This window comes from Ammospiza nelsoni, chromosome 31 (genome assembly GCF_027579445.1).
Source record: "Ammospiza nelsoni isolate bAmmNel1 chromosome 31, bAmmNel1.pri, whole genome shotgun sequence".
In the NCBI taxonomy this organism is placed as follows: domain Eukaryota; kingdom Metazoa; phylum Chordata; class Aves; order Passeriformes; family Passerellidae; genus Ammospiza; species Ammospiza nelsoni.
This window is the reverse complement of record NC_080663.1, coordinates 420,127-438,748: the sequence shown is the minus strand read 5'-3', so window position 1 is coordinate 438,748 and position 18,622 is coordinate 420,127. Positions and strand designations below refer to the sequence as shown.

General features: G+C 58.6%; 2 protein-coding genes across 2 annotated transcripts; both read right to left on the bottom strand.

Annotated features, from left to right (window-relative positions):
• Nucleotides 1-2,371: 2,371 nt before the first annotated feature.
• On the bottom strand, nt 2,372-6,389 carry LOC132085631 (uncharacterized). Its single transcript, XM_059491081.1, has 3 exons — nt 4,975-6,389; nt 2,973-3,926; nt 2,372-2,759 (listed from the first exon to the last, which is right to left on the bottom strand). The coding sequence occupies exons 1-3, from the start codon at nt 5,263-5,265 to the stop codon at nt 2,532-2,534; spliced, it is 1,473 nt and encodes a 490-aa protein (XP_059347064.1). The 5' UTR covers nt 5,266-6,389; the 3' UTR covers nt 2,372-2,531.
• A 564-nt stretch (nt 6,390-6,953) lies between these two features.
• On the bottom strand, nt 6,954-18,615 carry TAPBPL (TAP binding protein like). The gene is made up of 7 exons (XM_059491082.1): nt 18,563-18,615; nt 16,650-16,835; nt 13,784-14,008; nt 11,857-12,110; nt 10,601-10,730; nt 9,519-9,893; nt 6,954-7,588 (listed from the first exon to the last, which is right to left on the bottom strand). The coding sequence occupies exons 1-7, from the start codon at nt 18,588-18,590 to the stop codon at nt 7,488-7,490; spliced, it is 1,299 nt and encodes a 432-aa protein (XP_059347065.1). The 5' UTR covers nt 18,591-18,615; the 3' UTR covers nt 6,954-7,487.
• Between the last annotated feature and the right edge of the window lie 7 nt (nt 18,616-18,622).

Genomic DNA, 18,622 nt, shown 5'->3' with positions numbered 1-18,622 from the left:
GGCCACCCACTGGCTGGGCTTTGTCGGGGGGTCCCTGGGCTGCTTCTCCTACTCCCCCTTTCTTTGTAAAGTGGACACACAAATCAACCAGCGGGCCTGAGTCCCATCTGGTGAACGTGCTCACCGACACCCGATGTTTGATAAAACGGAGCGAGCTTATCGCTTCTGGTGTCAGAGTCTTTCGCTCCCGTGAGTTTTTCCCTCCCAGGAGGTCGTTTAGGGGGTCCATGACCTCGGGAGGGATCAGGACGATGTTGCAGAGCCATTGCAGGGATCCTACCAGCTGCTGGGTGTCATGGAGCGTCTTGATGTCTCGGTGGAATTTTATCTGGGGAGGGGCTATACAGGAGTTCGAAATTCCCGCTCCCAAAAGGGTGATGCACGGTGCCCTTTTAATTTTGCACTTGCAATTTCAAACCCATTTGTTCTCAAGGTCTGTGCCCATTAACCGTGGTACACTGGAACCGTGTAGTGGGTGGTCTGCCCCAGTCACCAAGGCCAGCTGCTTTGCACAGTTATCCTCCCATTTCGTTTAAAAACAATCATCCCTGCCCCATCAAAAATTAATGTGCATGTTTGATAAAGTCAAATGGGAGCATGTCATCCCCCCCAAAAATGCTATCGATAAGGGTGGAAACCAGAGCGGAATTAATTGCTCTGTCTGCAATTGCTTTAACAATTGCTTGCACATCCTTGGGGTTCACCGTCGAGTAGGTTCTCTGATTTTCACCTTGCCCTCCCACTCGGACTGGGAACGCCAGCGTGGCTGATGGGGCCCCATCGGCGCATGTTATTGTTATTTTCCTCCAGTCTATAAACAGGGTTTGTTTGTTCCTTTTTAACTTCCCCCTAACGCCAGCAGGAGCCTTGTGATTGCTAATCTCGCCCACTCTCACTTCCTCTTTGTCAGAGTCATCAAACCACTCATCCCAGCTGGAGTTTGACTCAGGTTCAGAAGTTCCTGACTGGATATCTCCTGACTCTGGAACCTTTTTGTTGGGCTCCTACCCCGTCCCTTTCTCCTAGGATTGGGCCGCTCCTTCCCTCTAGACTTGCCCCGGCTCCTGCTGGGGGAGGCTCCTGTCTTATGAGGATATGTTTTCAGACAAAACTATTATAACTAGAACTATTTAGCATTATAACTAAGCTCTGATTGGCCCTGGTTCCCCCTCTAGGTCTGCGTGGTCTCTCCAACCCCCGGCCTGTTGTTTTCTGATGCAAGGCAAGGCGACCTGGTTCTGAGGAAATGGCACGGCGACTCAAACTCTCCAGGGTCACTCGGGCCAAAGACGCACGCAGGCACCACTATGGTGGACGGTCCAAAGGCCTTTATTGTCTCGTCTCGTTTTATACTGAGAAAGTTTTTTCTCTACGTCAGAAAGTCTTACTTTACTGTAATTAGTTAGTAAAGAGTAGAAAGTTACTAATGTTAAGAGAAACTACATTCCTAAGTGATCCCTTATTACTAAGCGTTAAGAAAAGAAAAATCTTGCTGCTTTCTGTGACATCGCGAAATTTTCCAAACGCCTAACCCTATCTACTACAGCCAGGGCACGGCCAGCAAACATTCTCACACGGCTTTCCAGGCCTCTTGCTCTTGCTGAGCCTTTTACAGAGCCTGCACGACTTTTCCCCATGATTTAAGACACCTCCCAGAACCTGAGGACATTGTTTCCTCAGCCAGAACCGTGGTACACTTATCCCATATTTCTGGGTGGATATGTCCAACAGCCGGTCAATGACCCCAGTTGCAATAGCCTCGACACCGCGATGGAAAAATCCTTTGGTTTACAGTCAGCACCACATTGGTTTACAGTCAACGGCCCATTGCTTACGGATCTGAAATATGACCTTCACGAGGGCTTCCATCCTCCTCGCTAGTCCTGGAGCATCCTCCCTACCAAAGCTGGTCCAGCCTCTTTGGCCACCGTTCACCTGTCCAGGCAATTCCCGTTTTCCGGATGGTTTCCTGGATTTCGGCACCCTCCGCTGAGGTGTGGTGACCTGGATTGGGAACGGCACGGCGGCCAAACCCCGGCCGCTCGGGCCATGAGCTCACAGACACCAGCATGGTGCACGGTACTGTTGGGAATTTAGCTGACTAGAGACTGGAAAAGTACAAAACCATGGCTAATTCCAAATCCTACACCTGCTAGATAGCGTGTCCTTGGGCCTAGCTGCAGTATGATAACTAATAGTGAAAGAGACATGAGAAGAGATATAACCCCTAAGGAATGAGGAAGAGTCGATGGTATAGTTTAACCAATAGATCGCTTGGCTTACAGAATATTCATAAGCTTATTATTCGCTGTATAAGTGTCTGATGCTTTCTTCAATAAACTGGACCTGTGATGAACCATCCTAGTCCTAGTCTCTTTTTCTCTACACTTTATTAAGATTTTACTGGGGTTACACAAACTCAGCTCTACCCATGACACAGACAGAGCGTTGCTGGAGGCCAACCAGCTTTAACAGCTGAGTGATTCTGTCTGCCCGTACAACGCGAAACCTTCCAATCGCCTGTCCCTAACTTACCACAAGGGAGGGGACACCAGGGTGGCCCAGGGATGTGACATTACCAGGGTGGGCCAGGGATGTGACATCACCAGGTTCAGGGTCGCATGGAGGCTCCGGGTGAATCTCCTCAGGTCCTCGTGCGAGTTTGGGGACTTGTCCCAGTGCAGCGCCATCACGGCGGCCGCCACCATGCCCAGGGTGGCCACCACGGCCACCAGTGCCTGCAGCTGCTGAGGGGACACCTGGGGAGAGGACAGGGGAGGTGTCAGGGACCTGGTGGCACTTAGAGCCTGCTGCAATGGCCCCTGTGCCCCCAAGGGGTCCCCTTTGTCCCTCCATCCCTTTGTCAGCCTCTTGTCCCTGCTGCCCCCGCCCCATTGGCCCCTGTGTCCCCCCAATGTAGACTCTGTCCTCCCCCACCCCCCCCGTTGCACCTCTCGGGGCTCCACACTCACTGGGGAGATCTTGGGGACGCTCCGGGGACACTCCGGGGGTTGAAGGAGCCTTGGGATGTCCTCGATGGCTCTTTGGCACCGCTCGGCCACCCCGCAGGCACTGGGGCCCGTGGGACCACCCGTGCTATAGTAGTCGATGATGTCGTCAATGGCTCCCAGCACGTGATCCTTGGCCAGGCGGGCATTGGCCACCCACAGCTGCTCTGCTGCGGCCACCTTGGCCACCAAGCTCTCAGGGACATCGGCAGACACCCAATTTGTCACCTCCAGGGCCGCCTCGATGTCCCTGAGCCGCCACTGAAGCTCCCGGGGGAACGCGGTGGCTTCGTCACACGCGGCCACCAAGCGCTCCAGCAGCCCCAGGGCCGCCTCCAGCTGCTGTCTCTCCATGGTGGCCCTTCTTCTCTGGCTGACAACCACCACAGCCACTCTCCTCACCTGGTCTTCATGCCCGGCCACCACCTCGGCCCCCTCCTCCCTGCCCAGGGCCTGACCCAGCCCCACCATGTTTTCCTGAGCTGTCCCATCACGGGCAGCCTCGTCCTGCAGCTCCCTGGCCCAGGTGACCACCCCCCTGCAGGTGCTGTGCAGCTCGGTGGCCTTCCTGGCCAGCTCGGCCCAGCTCTCCACAAGCACAGACACCGACCTCTGCCACTTCCCGGCTGCCATTTTCACATCGTCCCAGGTGGTCCATGGGGTGCTCCTGTAGGCGGCCAGGGCCCGGCTCACGGAGGCGGCAGGGCCATCATCATCGGAGGTGACATTGTGGCGCCACGAGGTGTCATCAATGCGGTGCAGGGTGACCCGGAGCTCCTTGGTGAATTCCTCCAGGCCCCAGTGCAGGCACACTGGGGACATGAGCATCGTGTCCTCGTCCCGCCTGGGCAGGGTGTCCCACAGCTCATCCAGGGTGGACACCACCCTGACCTGTGGCTGCAGCAGGGCCGGGGACAGCTGGGGAGGGGACAGGGGAGGTGTCAGGGACCTGGTGGCACTTTTGGTGTCCTGAGGTGGCCTCCTGCACCTGAGAGTTCCCCTTTGTGCCCCTCCCTGGAGGGCTCTGCTGCTCATCTGTCCCTCCTTTGTTCCTGCTGCCACCCCTGCCACTTCCTCGTAGCATCTGCCACCCCCTGCCCCCTCTGCTGTCCCCTCTGCCACCCCCCTGTCCCCTCTGCTGTCCCCTCTGCTCTCGAGGGTCCAGGTCGCTCTGACCCCGAGATTGTTAATAGGGTCTTTCCAGCCTGCGTGCTTGAAGAATGAGTCAGAGCTCTTCATTTCCTGGTCTGAAGGTTGTTTATTGCGTCTTATCTATAAACATTTTCTTCCTGCCTTGCCACAGTCCATGCAGCAGGACGTTTCCAGGAACACTGCCTGGCCCTGGGGTGGTATTAACTCTTTATAGTAAAAACTATGCAGACAATGTTTAAAATTTCTTTCTAATACCAATCACCTATGTTAGACAGTGAGCTCCTACTCTAAACCAATCTAAAAGTGCCCACATCACAGCAGAAGATGGAGGCAGAGAAGAAGGAGAAAGGCTGGACACCCTCAAATCCCTCCACCTTATCCCCGAAACCCCCATTCTAGAAACCCCAAAAATCTATTTTTTTTTCCCCTGTGATAATTTCACTATTATGCTACTTAAACTGCTGTGGCTTGCTGGTCTTCGTACAAGGCTGGTAATTTTCTCCACGGGTAATAATCAACCCCACAGGTGTTCTGGGCTCTGTGCCAGGGTTTCTGAACCCCCTGGCTGGGCTCTTGGCCGTTCTGGGCAGCCAGAGAGATGTCCTGAGTTGCGACACTCTGCCACCCCCCTGCTGTCCCCTCTGTCACCCTCTCATAGCTCCTGTCACTCCCTGGTCCCCTCCGCTGTCCCCTGTGCCACCCTCCTGTCCCCTGTGCCAACCTCCTGTCCCCTCTGCTGTCCCCTCTGCCACCCCGCGCCAGTCCCCGGGCCCCCTCCCCCGCCGTCTCCCCCCATATTCCCCTCCAGTCGCACCTCTTTGGGCTCCATGGTCACTGGGGACACCTCAGGGACACCCTGGGGACACTTTGGGGACGCTCTGGTGGCGAAGGAGCCCCGGGACCAGCGGCGGTTCCAGCACAGAAACAGGTCCGGGAAGGGCGCCGAGAAAAGGCGGAGCCGCCTCAGAAACGGCCGGGAAGGGGCCGGGCGCCCGCTCTTTCCGCTACCGCCCTTATACATAAAAGCTGCGGGATTTGGGCGCTTTGACTCCATCCCAGGGGATTTAGGGTCCATCCCCAGGGGGTTTAGGCTCAGTTCCAACATTTCCTGGCGGATTTTGCCGTTCCCGGCCCAGAACCGGTCCCCGTGGCGGTGCCAAGCAAATTGCGGAGCCGCCTCAGGAAGGGCCGGAAAGGGGCTGGGCGTCCGCTCTTTCCAGTACCGCCCTTATGCATAAAAGCTCCAGAATCGGGGCGCTTTGGCTCAATCGCAGAGGAATTAGGATCCATCCCCAGTGGATTTAGGCTCAGTCCCGGCATTTCCAGGCGGATTCCGCCGTTCCCCGCTGGATTTATGAGGAAATGCGGAGCGCTCTGAGGAGCGGACAGAGCTGCCCTCACGCAAGATGGCGGCGCAGCCTCACGCCAGAGACGGGCAGTTTGCGCTGGTTGAGCTTGGGGAGCGCTCCTGGGAGACCTTACTGGATGGATTCGGGCGCTTTGGTTGCATGCCAGGGAATTAAGGCTCAGCCCCAGGGGATTTAGGCTCCATCCCGCCATTTCCAGGCGGATTCCGCCGTTCCCGCTGGATTTATGAGGGAACGCGGAGCGCTCTGAGGACCGAGCGGAGCTGCCCTCACGCAAGACGGCGGCGCAGCCTCACGCCAGAGACGGACAGCTTGCGCTGGTTGAGGCTAAGGAGCACTCCTGGGGGACGCTGCTGGGTAGATTGGGGGACTTTGGTTGAATCCCAGAGGATTTAGGCTCCATCCCGCAATTTCCAGGCGGATTTCGCCGTTTCTGGCCGGATTTATGAGGGAACGCGGAGCGCTCCGAGGGGCGGGCGGAACTGCCCTCCCCCAAGAGGGCGGCGCTGCTTCCGGGAAAGAGCGGGAGCTGTCCTGGCTCTCTTTAGAGGGCCCAGGTGTCCTGCAGGGTTTTAGGCCGAGTTTGGGGCGGCTTAAGCGGAATTATGGGGGGATTTAGACTGAGATTCGGGGATTTAAGTGGAGTTTGGAATCCCCGTTGCTCTGCCCAGCTGTGGGACCACATCCAGGACCGAGCGGAACTGCCCTCACCCAAGATGGCGGCGCGGCTTCACCCCAGAGACGGGCAGTTTGCGCTGGATGAGCCTGAGGAGCGCTCCTGGGGGACTTTACTGGATGGATTTGGCCACTTTGCTTGAATGCCAGGGAATTTAGGCTCAGCCCCAGGGGATTTAGGCTCCATTCCTCCATTTCCAGGCGGATTCCGCCCTTCCCCGCTGGATTTTGGAGGGAAGGCGGAGCGCTCTGAGGAGTGGAACTACAAAGATGGGGGCGCTGCTGCTCTCGCGAGACTTGTGTCGAGAAGCCCCAAACGTGGCGAGGGCCAATCAGAAGCCGCGCTTGGCAGAAGTACTGGCGGAAGTTGTCCTGCAGCGGCGTCAGCAGCCGCTTCCGGCGGAATTTTGACTCTGTCAGCGCTCTTTCGTACTATTGCATTTATTTTGATTTTTTTCTTTTTTCCTAATTAATTTCCGTATTTCTGACTTGGAGTCTCTCACTGGTTTGGCTTTCAAACCAGAACAATAACTATTATGAATATTTGGTATTATAGCTGTAATATAATTAAAACATAATTATTATAAATTGAACTATTTAGTGTTATAGCTGTAATACAACTATTTTAACTATATGTAGTATTATAGCTTCGGGAGGGGCCGGGAAGGCACGAACGGCTTCGGGAAGCGCCGGAAAGACCCGAGCGGGATCGGGAAGCTCCATCCCAAGCTCCAGCCCCACTCAGGACACATCACTATGGGGGAGATGTCACCCCCCGTTTATTCTGGAGACATTTGGGGACATACGGGGACATTGGGGAGGTTTGGGGACATTGGGGACATACGGGGACATTTGGGGACATTGGAGAGGTTTGGGGATTTGGGACATTTGGGGGACATTTAGGCCATTGGGAATATTTGGGGACATTGGGGGACACTTGGGGACGTTGGGGATTTTGGTGACATTGGGGACATTTAGGATATTTGGGGGATGGCGGACATTTTGGGGACACTGGGAACATTTGAGGACATTTGGGAATTGGGGATATTTGGGGACATTTTAGACTTTGGTGGCATTGGGGACATTTGGGGGATTTGGGACATTGGAGAAGTTTGGGGACATTTTGGACTTTGGTGACATTGGGGGAGGTTTGGGGACATTTGGGGACATTTTGGACATTGGGGACATTTAAGACATTGGGGACACAGGGACACGGAGATGAAGGGGACATTTGGGTACATTTGATGACATTTGGGGACACTTGGTGACATCGGTGCCATGGGTGTCACCTCCCCGCCGAGGGCCACAGGCGCTGGCAGAGCCCCCCGATGACAAAGGCCACCAGGGCCATCCCCGCCATGTCCTCCACGCTGGGCCCGCTGTCACCTGCGGGGGGACAGTGGGGACACGTCAGCGACACCCCCGGGTGGCACCGGGCCCGTCCTGGTGGCACCAACCCTGTCCTGGTGTCACCAACCTGTCCTGGTGTCACCAACCCCGTTCCTGATGTCCCCAACCCTGTCCTTGATGTCCCCAACCCCGTCCCTGATGTCCCTAGCCTTGTCCCCAATGTCCCCAATTCCATCCCACATGTCCCCAACCCCATTCCTGATGTCCCCAACCCCACTCCAGATGTCCCCAACCCTGTCCTTGATGTCCCCAACTCCAATCCTGGTGTCCCAAGACCCTCCAAACCCTGCTCCTGGTGTCCCCAATGTCCCCAGCTTTGCTCCTGATGTCCCCAGCTCCATCCCAGGTGTCCCCAGCTCCATCCTCAATGTCCCCAGGTGTCCCAAACCCTGTCCATGATGTCCCCAGTCCCATCCCAGCTGTCCCCAATCCCATCCCAGGTGTCCCCAACCCCGTCCCTGACGTCCCCAGCTGTCCCCAGCCCTGCTCCGGATGTCCCCAATGTCCCCAACTCCAATCCTGGTGTCCCAAGGCCCTCCAAACCCTGTCCCTGGTGTCCTTAACTTTGTCCCTGATGTCCCCAGGTGTCCCCTCACCTGCCACCCGCACGGTGACCCTCAGTGGTGTGTCCCAGGCCACGTGTGTCACCAGGCAGCTGGAGCTGTCCCCAGTGTCCCAAACCCCATCCCAGGTGTGTCCCCAGTGACTCAAATCCCATCCTTGATGTCCCCAGGTGTCCCCAAACTCTGTCCCCAATGTCCCCAACTCCAATCCTGGTATCTCAAGATCCTCCAAACGCTGTCCCTGATGTGCCCAGGTGTCCCCAGTGACCCAAACACTGTCCCTGATGTCCCCAGGTGTCCCCAGTGACCCAAACACTGTCCCTGATGTCCCCAAACCCTGTCCCTGATGTCCCCAGCCTTGCTCCTGATGTCCCCAAGCCCATCCCAGGTGTCCCCAAACCCCATCCCCAATGACCCAAACCCTGTCCCCAGGTGTCCCCTCACCTGCCACCTCCACAGTGACTCTGTCCCTGATGTCCCCAATGCCCCCAACTCCAATCCTGGTGTCCCAAGATCCTCCAAACCCTGTCCCTGGTGTCCCCAATGTCCCCAGACCCCATCCCCAATGTCCCCAATGTCCCCAATGTCCCCAATGTCCCCAGCCTTGCTCCTGATGTCCTCAAGCCCACCCTCAGTGTCCCCAGGTGTCCTCAACCCTGTTCCTGGTGTCCCCAACCTTGCTCCTGTGTCCCCAACAACATCCCAAGTGTCCCCAACGCTCTGCCCAGTGTCCCCAGGTGTCCCCAGATCCCATTCCCAATGTCCCCAGATGTCCTCAAACCCTGTCCTTGGTGTCCCCAGGTGTGTCCCCAGGTGTCCCCTCACCTGCCACCTGCACGGTGACCCTGAGTGGCACGTCCTATGCCATGTGTGTGTCACCAGGCAGCTGGAGCCGTCCCTGAGTGTCCCCAAGTCCTGTCCCCAGTGACCCAAACCCCATCCCAGGTGTGTCCCCAGGTGTCCCCATCTCCAGTCCTGGTGTCCCTGGTGTCCCCAAACCCTGTCCCTGATGTCCCCAACTCCATCGCAAATGACCCAAACCCCGTCCCCAATGTCCCTAAGTGTCCCCAGCCTTGCTCCTGATGTCCCAAAGCCCATCCCAGGTGTCCCCAAGCCCATCCTCAATGTCCCCAGGTGTCCCCAGCTCCAATCCTGGTGTCCTCAGGTGCCCCCAAACCCTGTCCCTGATGTCCCCAGGTGTGTCCCCAGGTGTCCCCTCACCTGCCACGTGCACGGTGACCCTCAGTGGCGTGTCCCACGCCACGTGTGTCACCAGGCAGCTGTAACTGTCCCCAGTGTCCCCAAACCCCATTCCAGGTGTGTCCCAAACCCTGTCCCCTCACCTGCCACCCGCACGGTGACCCTGAGTGGCACATCCCACGCCGCGTGTGTCACCAGGCAGCTGTAGCTGTCCCCTGCTGTCCCCGCGGCCACGCTCAGCCCCGCGCTCCGGCTGAAGGTGCCGTCGGCCGCGCGCCGGTGCCCCGAGCTCCAGCTCAGCCCCGCGCCGCTGTCCCCAGGGCTGCTGGCACCGTCCCCAAGGGTGGCGGCGGTGGTGGCACCCTCGGGTGTCACCGGGCGTGGCCGCGGGTCCCCCCGGGCCTGGCGCTCCCAGCGGATCCCAACGTCCAGCGGGAAAAACCCGACGGCGTCGCAGCGGAGCCGGGCTGGGACACCCGGGGACAGCACGGAGGGGACCAGGGACACCTGGGGAGGGGCTGGGGACAGACGGACGGACAGTTAGGGACACTGGGAGGGGCTGGGGACACGGGGACAGACAGTTAGCGACACTGGGAGGGGCTGGGAGGGACTGGGATGGACTGGGAGCTACTGGGAGGGACTGAGAGCTGGGCTGGGACACCCGGGGACAGCATGGAGGGGACCAGGGACACCTGGGGAGGGGCTGGGGACATGGGGACAGACAGTCAGGGACACTGGGAGGGACTGGGGACACCCAGTTAGGGATACTGGGAGGGGATTAGGAGGGACTGGGACAGACTGGGAATGGACTGGGACACCCGGGGACAGCACGGAGGGGACCAGGGACACCTGGGGAGGGGCTGGGGACAGACGGACGGACAGTTAGGGACACTGGGAGGGGCTGGGGACACCCAGTTAGGGACACTGGGAGGGACAGGGAATGGACTGGGAGGGAACTGGGAGGGACTGGGAAGGGATGGGGACATGGAAACACCCAGTTAGGGACACTGGGAGGGACTGGGATGGACTGGGAGGGAACTGGGAGCACTGGGAGCTGACTCTACTTCAAGCTCAAGGCCCAGTTCAACCAGCAGCTTGAGGTACTGGGAGCACTGGGATATACTGGGAGGGACTGGGAGGAACTGGACACAGAGAGGGGCACTGGGACATACTGGGACATACTGGGAGCCCCGCCCAAGCCCCGCCCACCCCTCCCAGCACTGACCAATCACGTTCACGCGCAGCACCTGCTGCAGCTGCCCGAGGGGCGTGGCCACGGAGCAGACAAAGGAGCCGTCATCGGACACCGAGAGCGGCGGCAGCTGCAGAGAGACCTGCACAGCGCCCCCTGGCGGCTGGGAGGAACAGAGAGGGACTGGGATGGACTGGGATGGAACTGGGAGGGACTGGGATGGACTGGGAATGGACTGGGAGGGGACTGGGATGGACTGGGAGGGGACTGGGATGGACTGGGAATGGACTGGGATGGACTGGCATGGACTGGGAATGGACTGGGATGGACTGGGATGGACTGGCATGGACTGGGAATGGACTGGGAGGGACTGGCATGGACTGGGAATGGACTGGGAATGGACTGGGAGGGGACTGGGATGGACTGGGAATGGACTGGGATGGACTGGCATGGACTGGGAATGGACTGGGATGGACTGGGATGGACTGGCATGGACTGGGAATGGACTGGGAGGGACTGGCATGGACTGGGAATGGACTGGGAGGGCCTGGGAACCGGCTGTTCCATACCCACAGCACCCCCTGGAGGCCGGAAGGACCCAACCCCCCTCCTTCAGCGGCGCCTCCCGGTGTCCCCACGTGGAACCGCAGCCGGGTTCCGGGGACTGGGAATGGACTGGGAGGGACTGGGAAGGACTGGGAATGAACTGGAATGGACTGGGAGGGACTGGGAACCAGGGGTTCCATACCCACAGAGCCCCCTAGCGGCCAGGAGGACTAACGGCGCCTCCCGGTGTCCCCACACAGAACTGCAGCCGGGTTCTGTGGACTGGAATGGACTGGGAAGGGATTGGGAATGGACTGGAATGGACTGGGAGGGCCTGGGAACCGGCTGTTCCATACCCACAGCGCCCCCTAGCGGCCAGGAGGACCCAACCCCCCTTCCCTCAGTGGCGCCTCCCGGTGTCCCCACGTGGAACCGCAGCCGGGTTCTGTGGACTGGAATGGATGGAGAGGGACTGGGAGGGACTGGGAATGGACTGGAATAGACTGGGAGGGACTGGAAATGGACTGGAATGGACTGGGAGGGACCGGGAATGAACTGGAATGGACTGGAAGGGACTGGAAATGGACTGGAATGGACTGGGAGGGGAATGGGAGGGACCGGGAATGGACTGGGAGCCGGCTGTTCCATGCCCACAGCGCCCCCTAGCGGCCGGGAGGACCAACGGCACCTCCGCGTGTCCCCACTTGGAACCGCCGTCCCTCCCCTCACCTGTGTCCCCTCACCTGTGTCCCCGGGGGTGTCCCGGCGGCGTCCCCGTGTCCCCCCAGCAGCAGCAGCACCCCCGGCGCGGCCTCGGTGACGCGGTTGGCGGCCGAGTCGAAGGCCAGCAGGCGCCGGGTGGCGCCGTCGCGGTGCCGCAGCCACTCGAGGGTGAAGGGCACGCCCGGGGCGGGGGGCGTGAAGGAGCAGTGCAGGGTCTGGGGGGTCCCCAGGAGCCCCCGCAGCGTCGGCGTCAGCGTGGAGATGGCCAGGGAGGCTGCGGGGACAGGGACACGCGGGTGACACCGGTGACAGTGGCACGCTGGTGACAATGACACAGGTGACACACAGGTGACAATGGCACAGGTGACAATGGCACAGGTAACAGCGACACACACAGGTGACAGTGACACACAGGCTACAATGACACAGGTGACAAGGACACTCAAGTGACAATGACACACACCGGTGACAGTGACGCACACAGGTGACAATGACACACAGAAGTGACACACAAGTGACAATAACACACAGGTGACAGTGACACACAAGTGACGAAGACACAGGTACAGGTGACACACAGGTGACAATGACAATGACACACCGGCGACAATGACACACACAAGTGACAATGACACAGGTGACATCGACACAGGTGACAATGACACAGGTGTCCCCCTCTCACCGTTGACCCTGGCCGTGTCCCCCTCCGCTGTCACCTCCTGCAGCAGCACCGTCCCCTCCCTGCCCCGTGTCCCCAGGTGACAATGACACACACAGGTGACAATGACACACAGGTGACATACACAGGTGACAATGACACACACAGGTGACAATGACACAATGACGACACACACAGGTGACAATGACACGCATGTGACACACGCAGGTGACAATGACACAGGTGTCCCCCTCTCACCATTGACCCTGGCCGTGTCCCCCTCCGCTGTCACCTGGTGCAGCAGCACCGTCCCCTCGCTGCCCGGTGTCCCCAGGTGACAATGACACACACAGGTGACAATGACACACAGGTGACATACACAGGTGACAATGACACACACAGGTGACAATGACACAATGACGACACACACAGGTGACAATGACACGCATGTGACACACACAGGTGACAATGACACACACAGGTGACAATGACACAATGACACACACAGGTGACAATGACACACAGGTGACACACGCAGGTGACAATGACATGCACAGGTGACCATGACACAATGACACAATGACACACACAGGTGACAATGACACACAGGTGACATACACAGGTGACAATGACACACACAGGTGACAATGACACAATGACGACACACACAGGTGACAATGACACGCATGTGACACACGCAGGTGACAATGACACAGGTGTCCCCCTCTCACCGTTGACCCTGGCCGTGTCCCCCTCCGCTGTCACCTGGTGCAGCAGCACCGTCCCCTCCCTGCCCCGTGTCCCCAGGTGACAATGACACACACAGGTGACAATGACACACAGGTGACACACACAGGTGACAATGACATGCACAGGTGACCATGACACAATGACACAATGACACACACAGGTGACAATGACACACAGGTGACATACACAGGTGACAATGACACACACAGGTGACAATGACACAATGACACACACAGGTGACAATGACACACAGGTGACACACGCAGGTGACAATGACACAGGTGTCCCCCTCTCACCGTTGACCCTGGCCGTGTCCCCCTCCGCTGTCACCTGGTGCAGCAGCACCGTCCCCTCGCTGCGCGGTGTCCCCAGGTGACAATGACACACACAGGCGACAATGACACACAGGTGACACACACAGGTGACAATGACACGCACAGGTGACCATGACACAATGACACAATGACACACACAGGTGACAATGACACACAGGTGACACACGCAGGTGACAATGACACAGGTGTCCCCTCCCCTCTCACCGTTGACCCTGGCCGTGTCCCCCGCCGCTGTCACCTGGTGCAGCAGCACCGTCCCCTCGCTGCGCGGTGTCCCCAGGGCCAGCAGCCACCAGCGCGTCCCCAGCCCCGGGTGGCAGCGCGGGGACGGCCCCGGGGGCGGCGGCAGCAGCGGCTCCGTGGGGCTCAGCTCGCACCGGGGCGGCGCCAAAGAGGGACCCCAGAAACCCTGCAGCACCCCCAGGGCGTCTAGGGGGGAAAAAGAGGGGGTGAGATACAGGGACTGCCCCAAAAATACCCCAAAATTCCCCCAAAAATACCCAAAAACTGCCCCAAAATCCCCCCAAAACTGCCCCAAACACCCCCCCAAAAATCCCCCCAAAATCGCCCAAAACCGCCCCAAATACCCCCCAGAAATCCGGCAGCACCCCCAGAGCATCTGGGGGGGAAAAAGAGGGGGTGAGATACAGGAACTCCCCCAAAAATACCCCAAAATCCCCCCAAAACTGCCCCAAACACCCCCCAGAAACCCTGCAGCACCCCCAGAGCGTCTGGGGGGGGAAAGGGAGAGGGTGAGATACAGGAAATTCCCAAAAATCCCCCAAAACCTCCCCAAATACCCCCCAGAAATCCGGCAGCACCCCCAGAGCATCTGGGGGAGGGAAACAGAGGGGGTGAGATATAGGGATGCCCCCAAAAATACCCCAAAATCCCCCCCCAAAATCCCCCCAAAAATACCCTAAAACTGCCCCAAAATCCCCCCCAAAATACCCCAAAACTGCCCCAAACAGCTGCCAAAAATCCCCCAAAACTGCCCCAAACACCCCCCAAAAATACCCCAAAATCCCCCCAAAAAATATCCCAGAAATACCCCAAAACTGCCCCCAACATCCCCCGGGAAATCCCCCAAAACCGCCCCAAACACCCCCCAAAATTCCCCCAAAACTGCCCCAAACACCCCCCAGGAATTCCCCCAAAAATCCCCCAAAACTCCTCCAAACATACCCCAATAATCCCCCAAAACTGCCCCAAATATCCCCCAAACCCTCCCCCAAAAAGCCCCAAAACTGCCCCAAACACCCCCCAAAAATACCCCAAAGCCGCCCCAAAACTGCCCCCAACACCCCCCGAAAAATGCCCCCAAAAATCCCCCAAAACTGCTCCAAACACCCCCCAGGAACTCCCCCAAAACAGCCCAATAATACCCCAAACACCCCCCCAAAATACCCCAAAATGCCCCCTGAAAACATCCCAAAAATACCTCAAACTGCCCCAAATACCCACCAGGAAATCCCCCAAAAATACCCCAAAACCACCCCAGAACACCCCCAAAAATCGCCCCCAAGAACCCCCCAAAAATTGCCCTCAAAACCGCCCCAAAATCCCCCCAGAACGCCCCAAAAAACCCGAAAAATTGCCCCCCAAAAATCACCTCCAAACCCCCTCAAAAACCGCACCCAACCGCCCCCAAAATCCCCCCAAATTCCCCCCAAAAACCCCCCACAAATCACCCCCCAAAATCCCCAACAACTGCCCCCAAAACCCCTCAAAAGTCACGCTGAAACTCCCCCAAAAGCCCCAAAAATCGTCCCCAAACCCCCAAAAATCGCCCCCAAAACCCACCCAGATCCCCCCAAAAAATTGCCCCAAAATCGCCCCCAAACTCCCAAGAAATAACCCCCAAAACCCTCCCAAAAATCGCCCCTAACACCCCTCAGAAGGCCCCAAAACCCCCCAAAATCGCCCCCCAAAAATCGCCCCCCAAACCCTCCCAGAAACCCCCCAAAATCCCCAAAAACCACCCCCAAAACCCCCTCAGACCCTCCAAAAAACCCCCAAAATTTCCCCCAAAATCCCAAAGAAATCACCCCAAAATCCCCCCCAAAACCGCCCACAACCCCCCCAGAAACGCCCAAAAATTCCCAAAAACCACCCCAAACCCCCTCAGATCCCTCCAAAAAACCCCCAAAATTTCCCCCCAAACCCCCAAGAAATCACCCCAAAACCCCCAAAAATCGCCCCCAATCCCCCCAAAATGCCCCAAAACCCCCAAAATCGCCCCCTAGAAACCCCCAAAGAATCCCCAAAAACCACCCCCAAAACCCCCTCAGACCCTTCCAAAGAAACCCCAAAATTTCCCCCAAAACGCCCCCAAATCCCCCCCAGAACCCCCCCCAAAAATCGCCCCAAAATCCCCCCCAGCACCCCCCCCAAAAATCGCCCCAAAATCCCCCCAAAACCCCCCCCAAATTGGGTCGGGGGTCTCTCACTGATGACGTCGAAGGTGTTCTGGGGGTCCCGGGGGGTCTCGGGGTGCGGGGGGACCCCAGGACCCCCAAAATTGCCCCCAAAAATGCCCCCAAATCCCTCCCAGGTCTCCCCAAAAATCGCCCCCAAAACCTCCAAAAATCGCTCCCCAAAACCCTCCCAGGACCCCCCCAAAAAACTCCCCAAAACCCCCCAAAATCGTCCCCAAAACCCCCCCAAAATCCCCCCCAATTGGGTCGGGGGTCTCTCACCGATGACGTCGAAGGTGTTCTGGGGGTCCCGGGGGGTCTCGGGGTTCGGGAGGGCCCCAGGACCCCCCAAAACCCCCAAAAAACTCCCCAAAATTCCCCTCAAATCCCCCCAAAAATCGCCGCCAAAACTCCCCCAGAAACCCCCAGAAATGGCCCCAAAACCCCCCCAAAACCCCCCAAATTGGGTCGGGGGTCTCTCACCGATGACATTGAAGGTGTTCTGGGGGTCCCGGGGGGTCTCGGGGCTCGGGAGGGCCCCGGGACCCCCCAAAATTGCCCCCAAAAATGCCCCAAATCCCCCCCAAGACTCCCCCAGAAACCCCCAGAAATCGCCCCAAAATCCCGCCCGAATTGGGTCGGGGGTCTCTCACCGATGACGTCGAAGGTGTTCTGGGGGTCCCGGGGGGTCTCGGGGTGCGGGGGGGCCCCGGGACCCCCCAAAAGGCGGAGCAGGGCCCCGCGGGGGGAGGGGGCGCCGCGCCGGTCCAGCAGGGGGCAGCGCAGGGCGGGGGGCGGCTCCCCAAAAACCGCGACCCCTCCCCAAATATGGAACACACCTGGGGGGGGGGGGGGGCAGAAAAAAGGGGATTTGGGGAGATTTAGGGGGGATTTGGGGGGTCCTGGAGGAATTTTGGGGGGATTTAGGGGGGATTTGGGGGGTCCTGGAGGAATTTTGGGGGGTCTTGGGGGGGGTTTTGGGGAGATTTAGGGGGGATTTGGGGGGTCCTGGAGGGATGTGGGGGGGTCTTGGGCGAGACTTGGGCAGATTTTGGGGGTCCCGGGGGGATTTTGGGGAGATCAAGAGAGGATCTGGGGATTTTTGGGGGAAGTTTGGGGGGTCCTGGGGGGTTTGGGGGGATTTAGGGGGGATTTCGAGGGTCCTGGAGGAATTTTGGGGGGGTCTTGGGGGGAAATTTGGGGAGATTTAGGGGGGATTTGGGGGGTCCTGAAGGGATTTTGGGGGGGTCCTGGAGGGGTTTGGGGGAGACTTGGGGAGATTTTGGGGGTCCCGGAGGGATTTTGGGGGAAAGTTCGGGGGGTCCTGAGGGGTTTGGGAAGATTTTGGGGGGATTTGGGGGATCCTGGGGGGGGTTTGGGGGGATTTGGGGTGATTTTGGGGGGCCCTGGGGGGTTTAGGAACATTTTAAGGGGGGGATTTAGGGGATCCTGACGGGATTTTGGGAGATTTGGGGTGATTTTGGGGGGATTTGGGGGGGTCCTGGGTGGTTTTGGGGAGGTTTTGGGGGGATTTGAGGGGTCCTGGGGGGGTTTTGGGGGGATTTGAGGGGTCCTGGGGGGTTTTGGGGGGATTTGGGGATGTTTTGGGGGGGTGGGTGGTCTAGGGAGGATTTGGGGGGTGTTTGGGGAGATTTGGGGGTTATCTGGGGGGGATTTTGGGGGGCCCTGAGGAGTTTAGGGACATTTTAAGGGGGGGATTTGGGGGGTCCTGGGGGTTTTGGGGAGATTTCGGGGGGTTTGGGTGGTCCTGGGGAGGTTTTGGGTGGATTTGGGGTGATTTTGGGTGGTCCTGGGGAGGTTTGGGGGGTCCTGAGGGGATTTTGGGGGATTTTGGGAGATTTGGGGGGGGATTTGGGGGAATTTGGGGGATTTGGGGTTATTTGGGATGATCTTGGGGGGCCCTGGGGGGTGTAGGGACATTTTTAAGGGGGGCATTTGGGGGGTCCTGGGGGTTTTGGGGAGATTTTGGGGGGATTTCGGGAGGATTTTGGGGAGTGTTTGGGGGCATTTGGGGGGGTTTGGGTGCTCCTGGGGAGGTTTTGGGGGGATTTGGGGTGTCCTGAGGGGATTTTGGGAGATTTGGGGTGATGTGGGGGGGATCTGGGGAGTCCTGGGGGGGTTTGGGGGATTTTGGGGAGGTTTGGGGGGTCCTGGGGAGGTTTGGGGGGGTTTTGGGGGGTCGCAGAGGGGTCCTGGACAGGGTTAGGGTTAGGGTTGAAAAGATTTGGGGGTGCCGGAGGGGGAATTTGGGGCTCCCGGGGGAATTTGGGGCGGTTTTAGGGAGGAAACCGAAATTTGGGGTAATTTTGGGTCGGGAATCTGGGGTCATGTCCCAGTTTTTGGGGTTTCCGCGATTTGGGGTGTCCCGATTTTTGGGGTTTCCGCGTTTTAGGGCGTCCCCATTTTTGGGGTTTCTGGGATTTTTTGGGGGCATTTCCCAGGATTTGGGGGTCAGGGAGTGTTCCGGGGTTGGGATCCGCCGGGATTTGGGGTTTGGGGGGAAATTTTGGGGTCCCGATTTTGGGGTTTTTGGGCCCCTCCTCACCCGCCAGCAGCAGCCACGCTCCCGCCATCGCTTTCGCTTTCGCTTCGGGCCACGCCCACT

Bases quoted from the DNA above. Each gene is read 5' to 3' on its own strand.
- LOC132085631 (XM_059491081.1), bottom strand. From the start codon at position 5,265: ATGTTGGAACTGAGCCTAAACCCCCTGGGGATGGACCCTAAATCCCCT. The intron at 3,927-4,974 runs GTGCGACTGGAG...TCCCCTCCCCAG, and splicing joins TGACCATGGAGCCCAAAGAG to CTGTCCCCGGCCCTGCTGCA. The intron at 2,760-2,972 runs GTGAGTGTGGAG...TCCTCTCCCCAG, and splicing joins GCGTCCCCAAGATCTCCCCA to GTGTCCCCTCAGCAGCTGCA.
- TAPBPL (XM_059491082.1), bottom strand. From the start codon at position 18,590: ATGGCGGGAGCGTGGCTGCTGCTGGCGG. The intron at 12,111-13,783 runs GTGAGAGGGGAG...CTGTCCCCGCAG, and splicing joins GGACACGGCCAGGGTCAACG to CCTCCCTGGCCATCTCCACG. The intron at 9,894-10,600 runs GTCAGTGCTGGG...GTCTGTCCCCAG, and splicing joins GCTGCGCGTGAACGTGATTG to CCCCTCCCCAGGTGTCCCTG.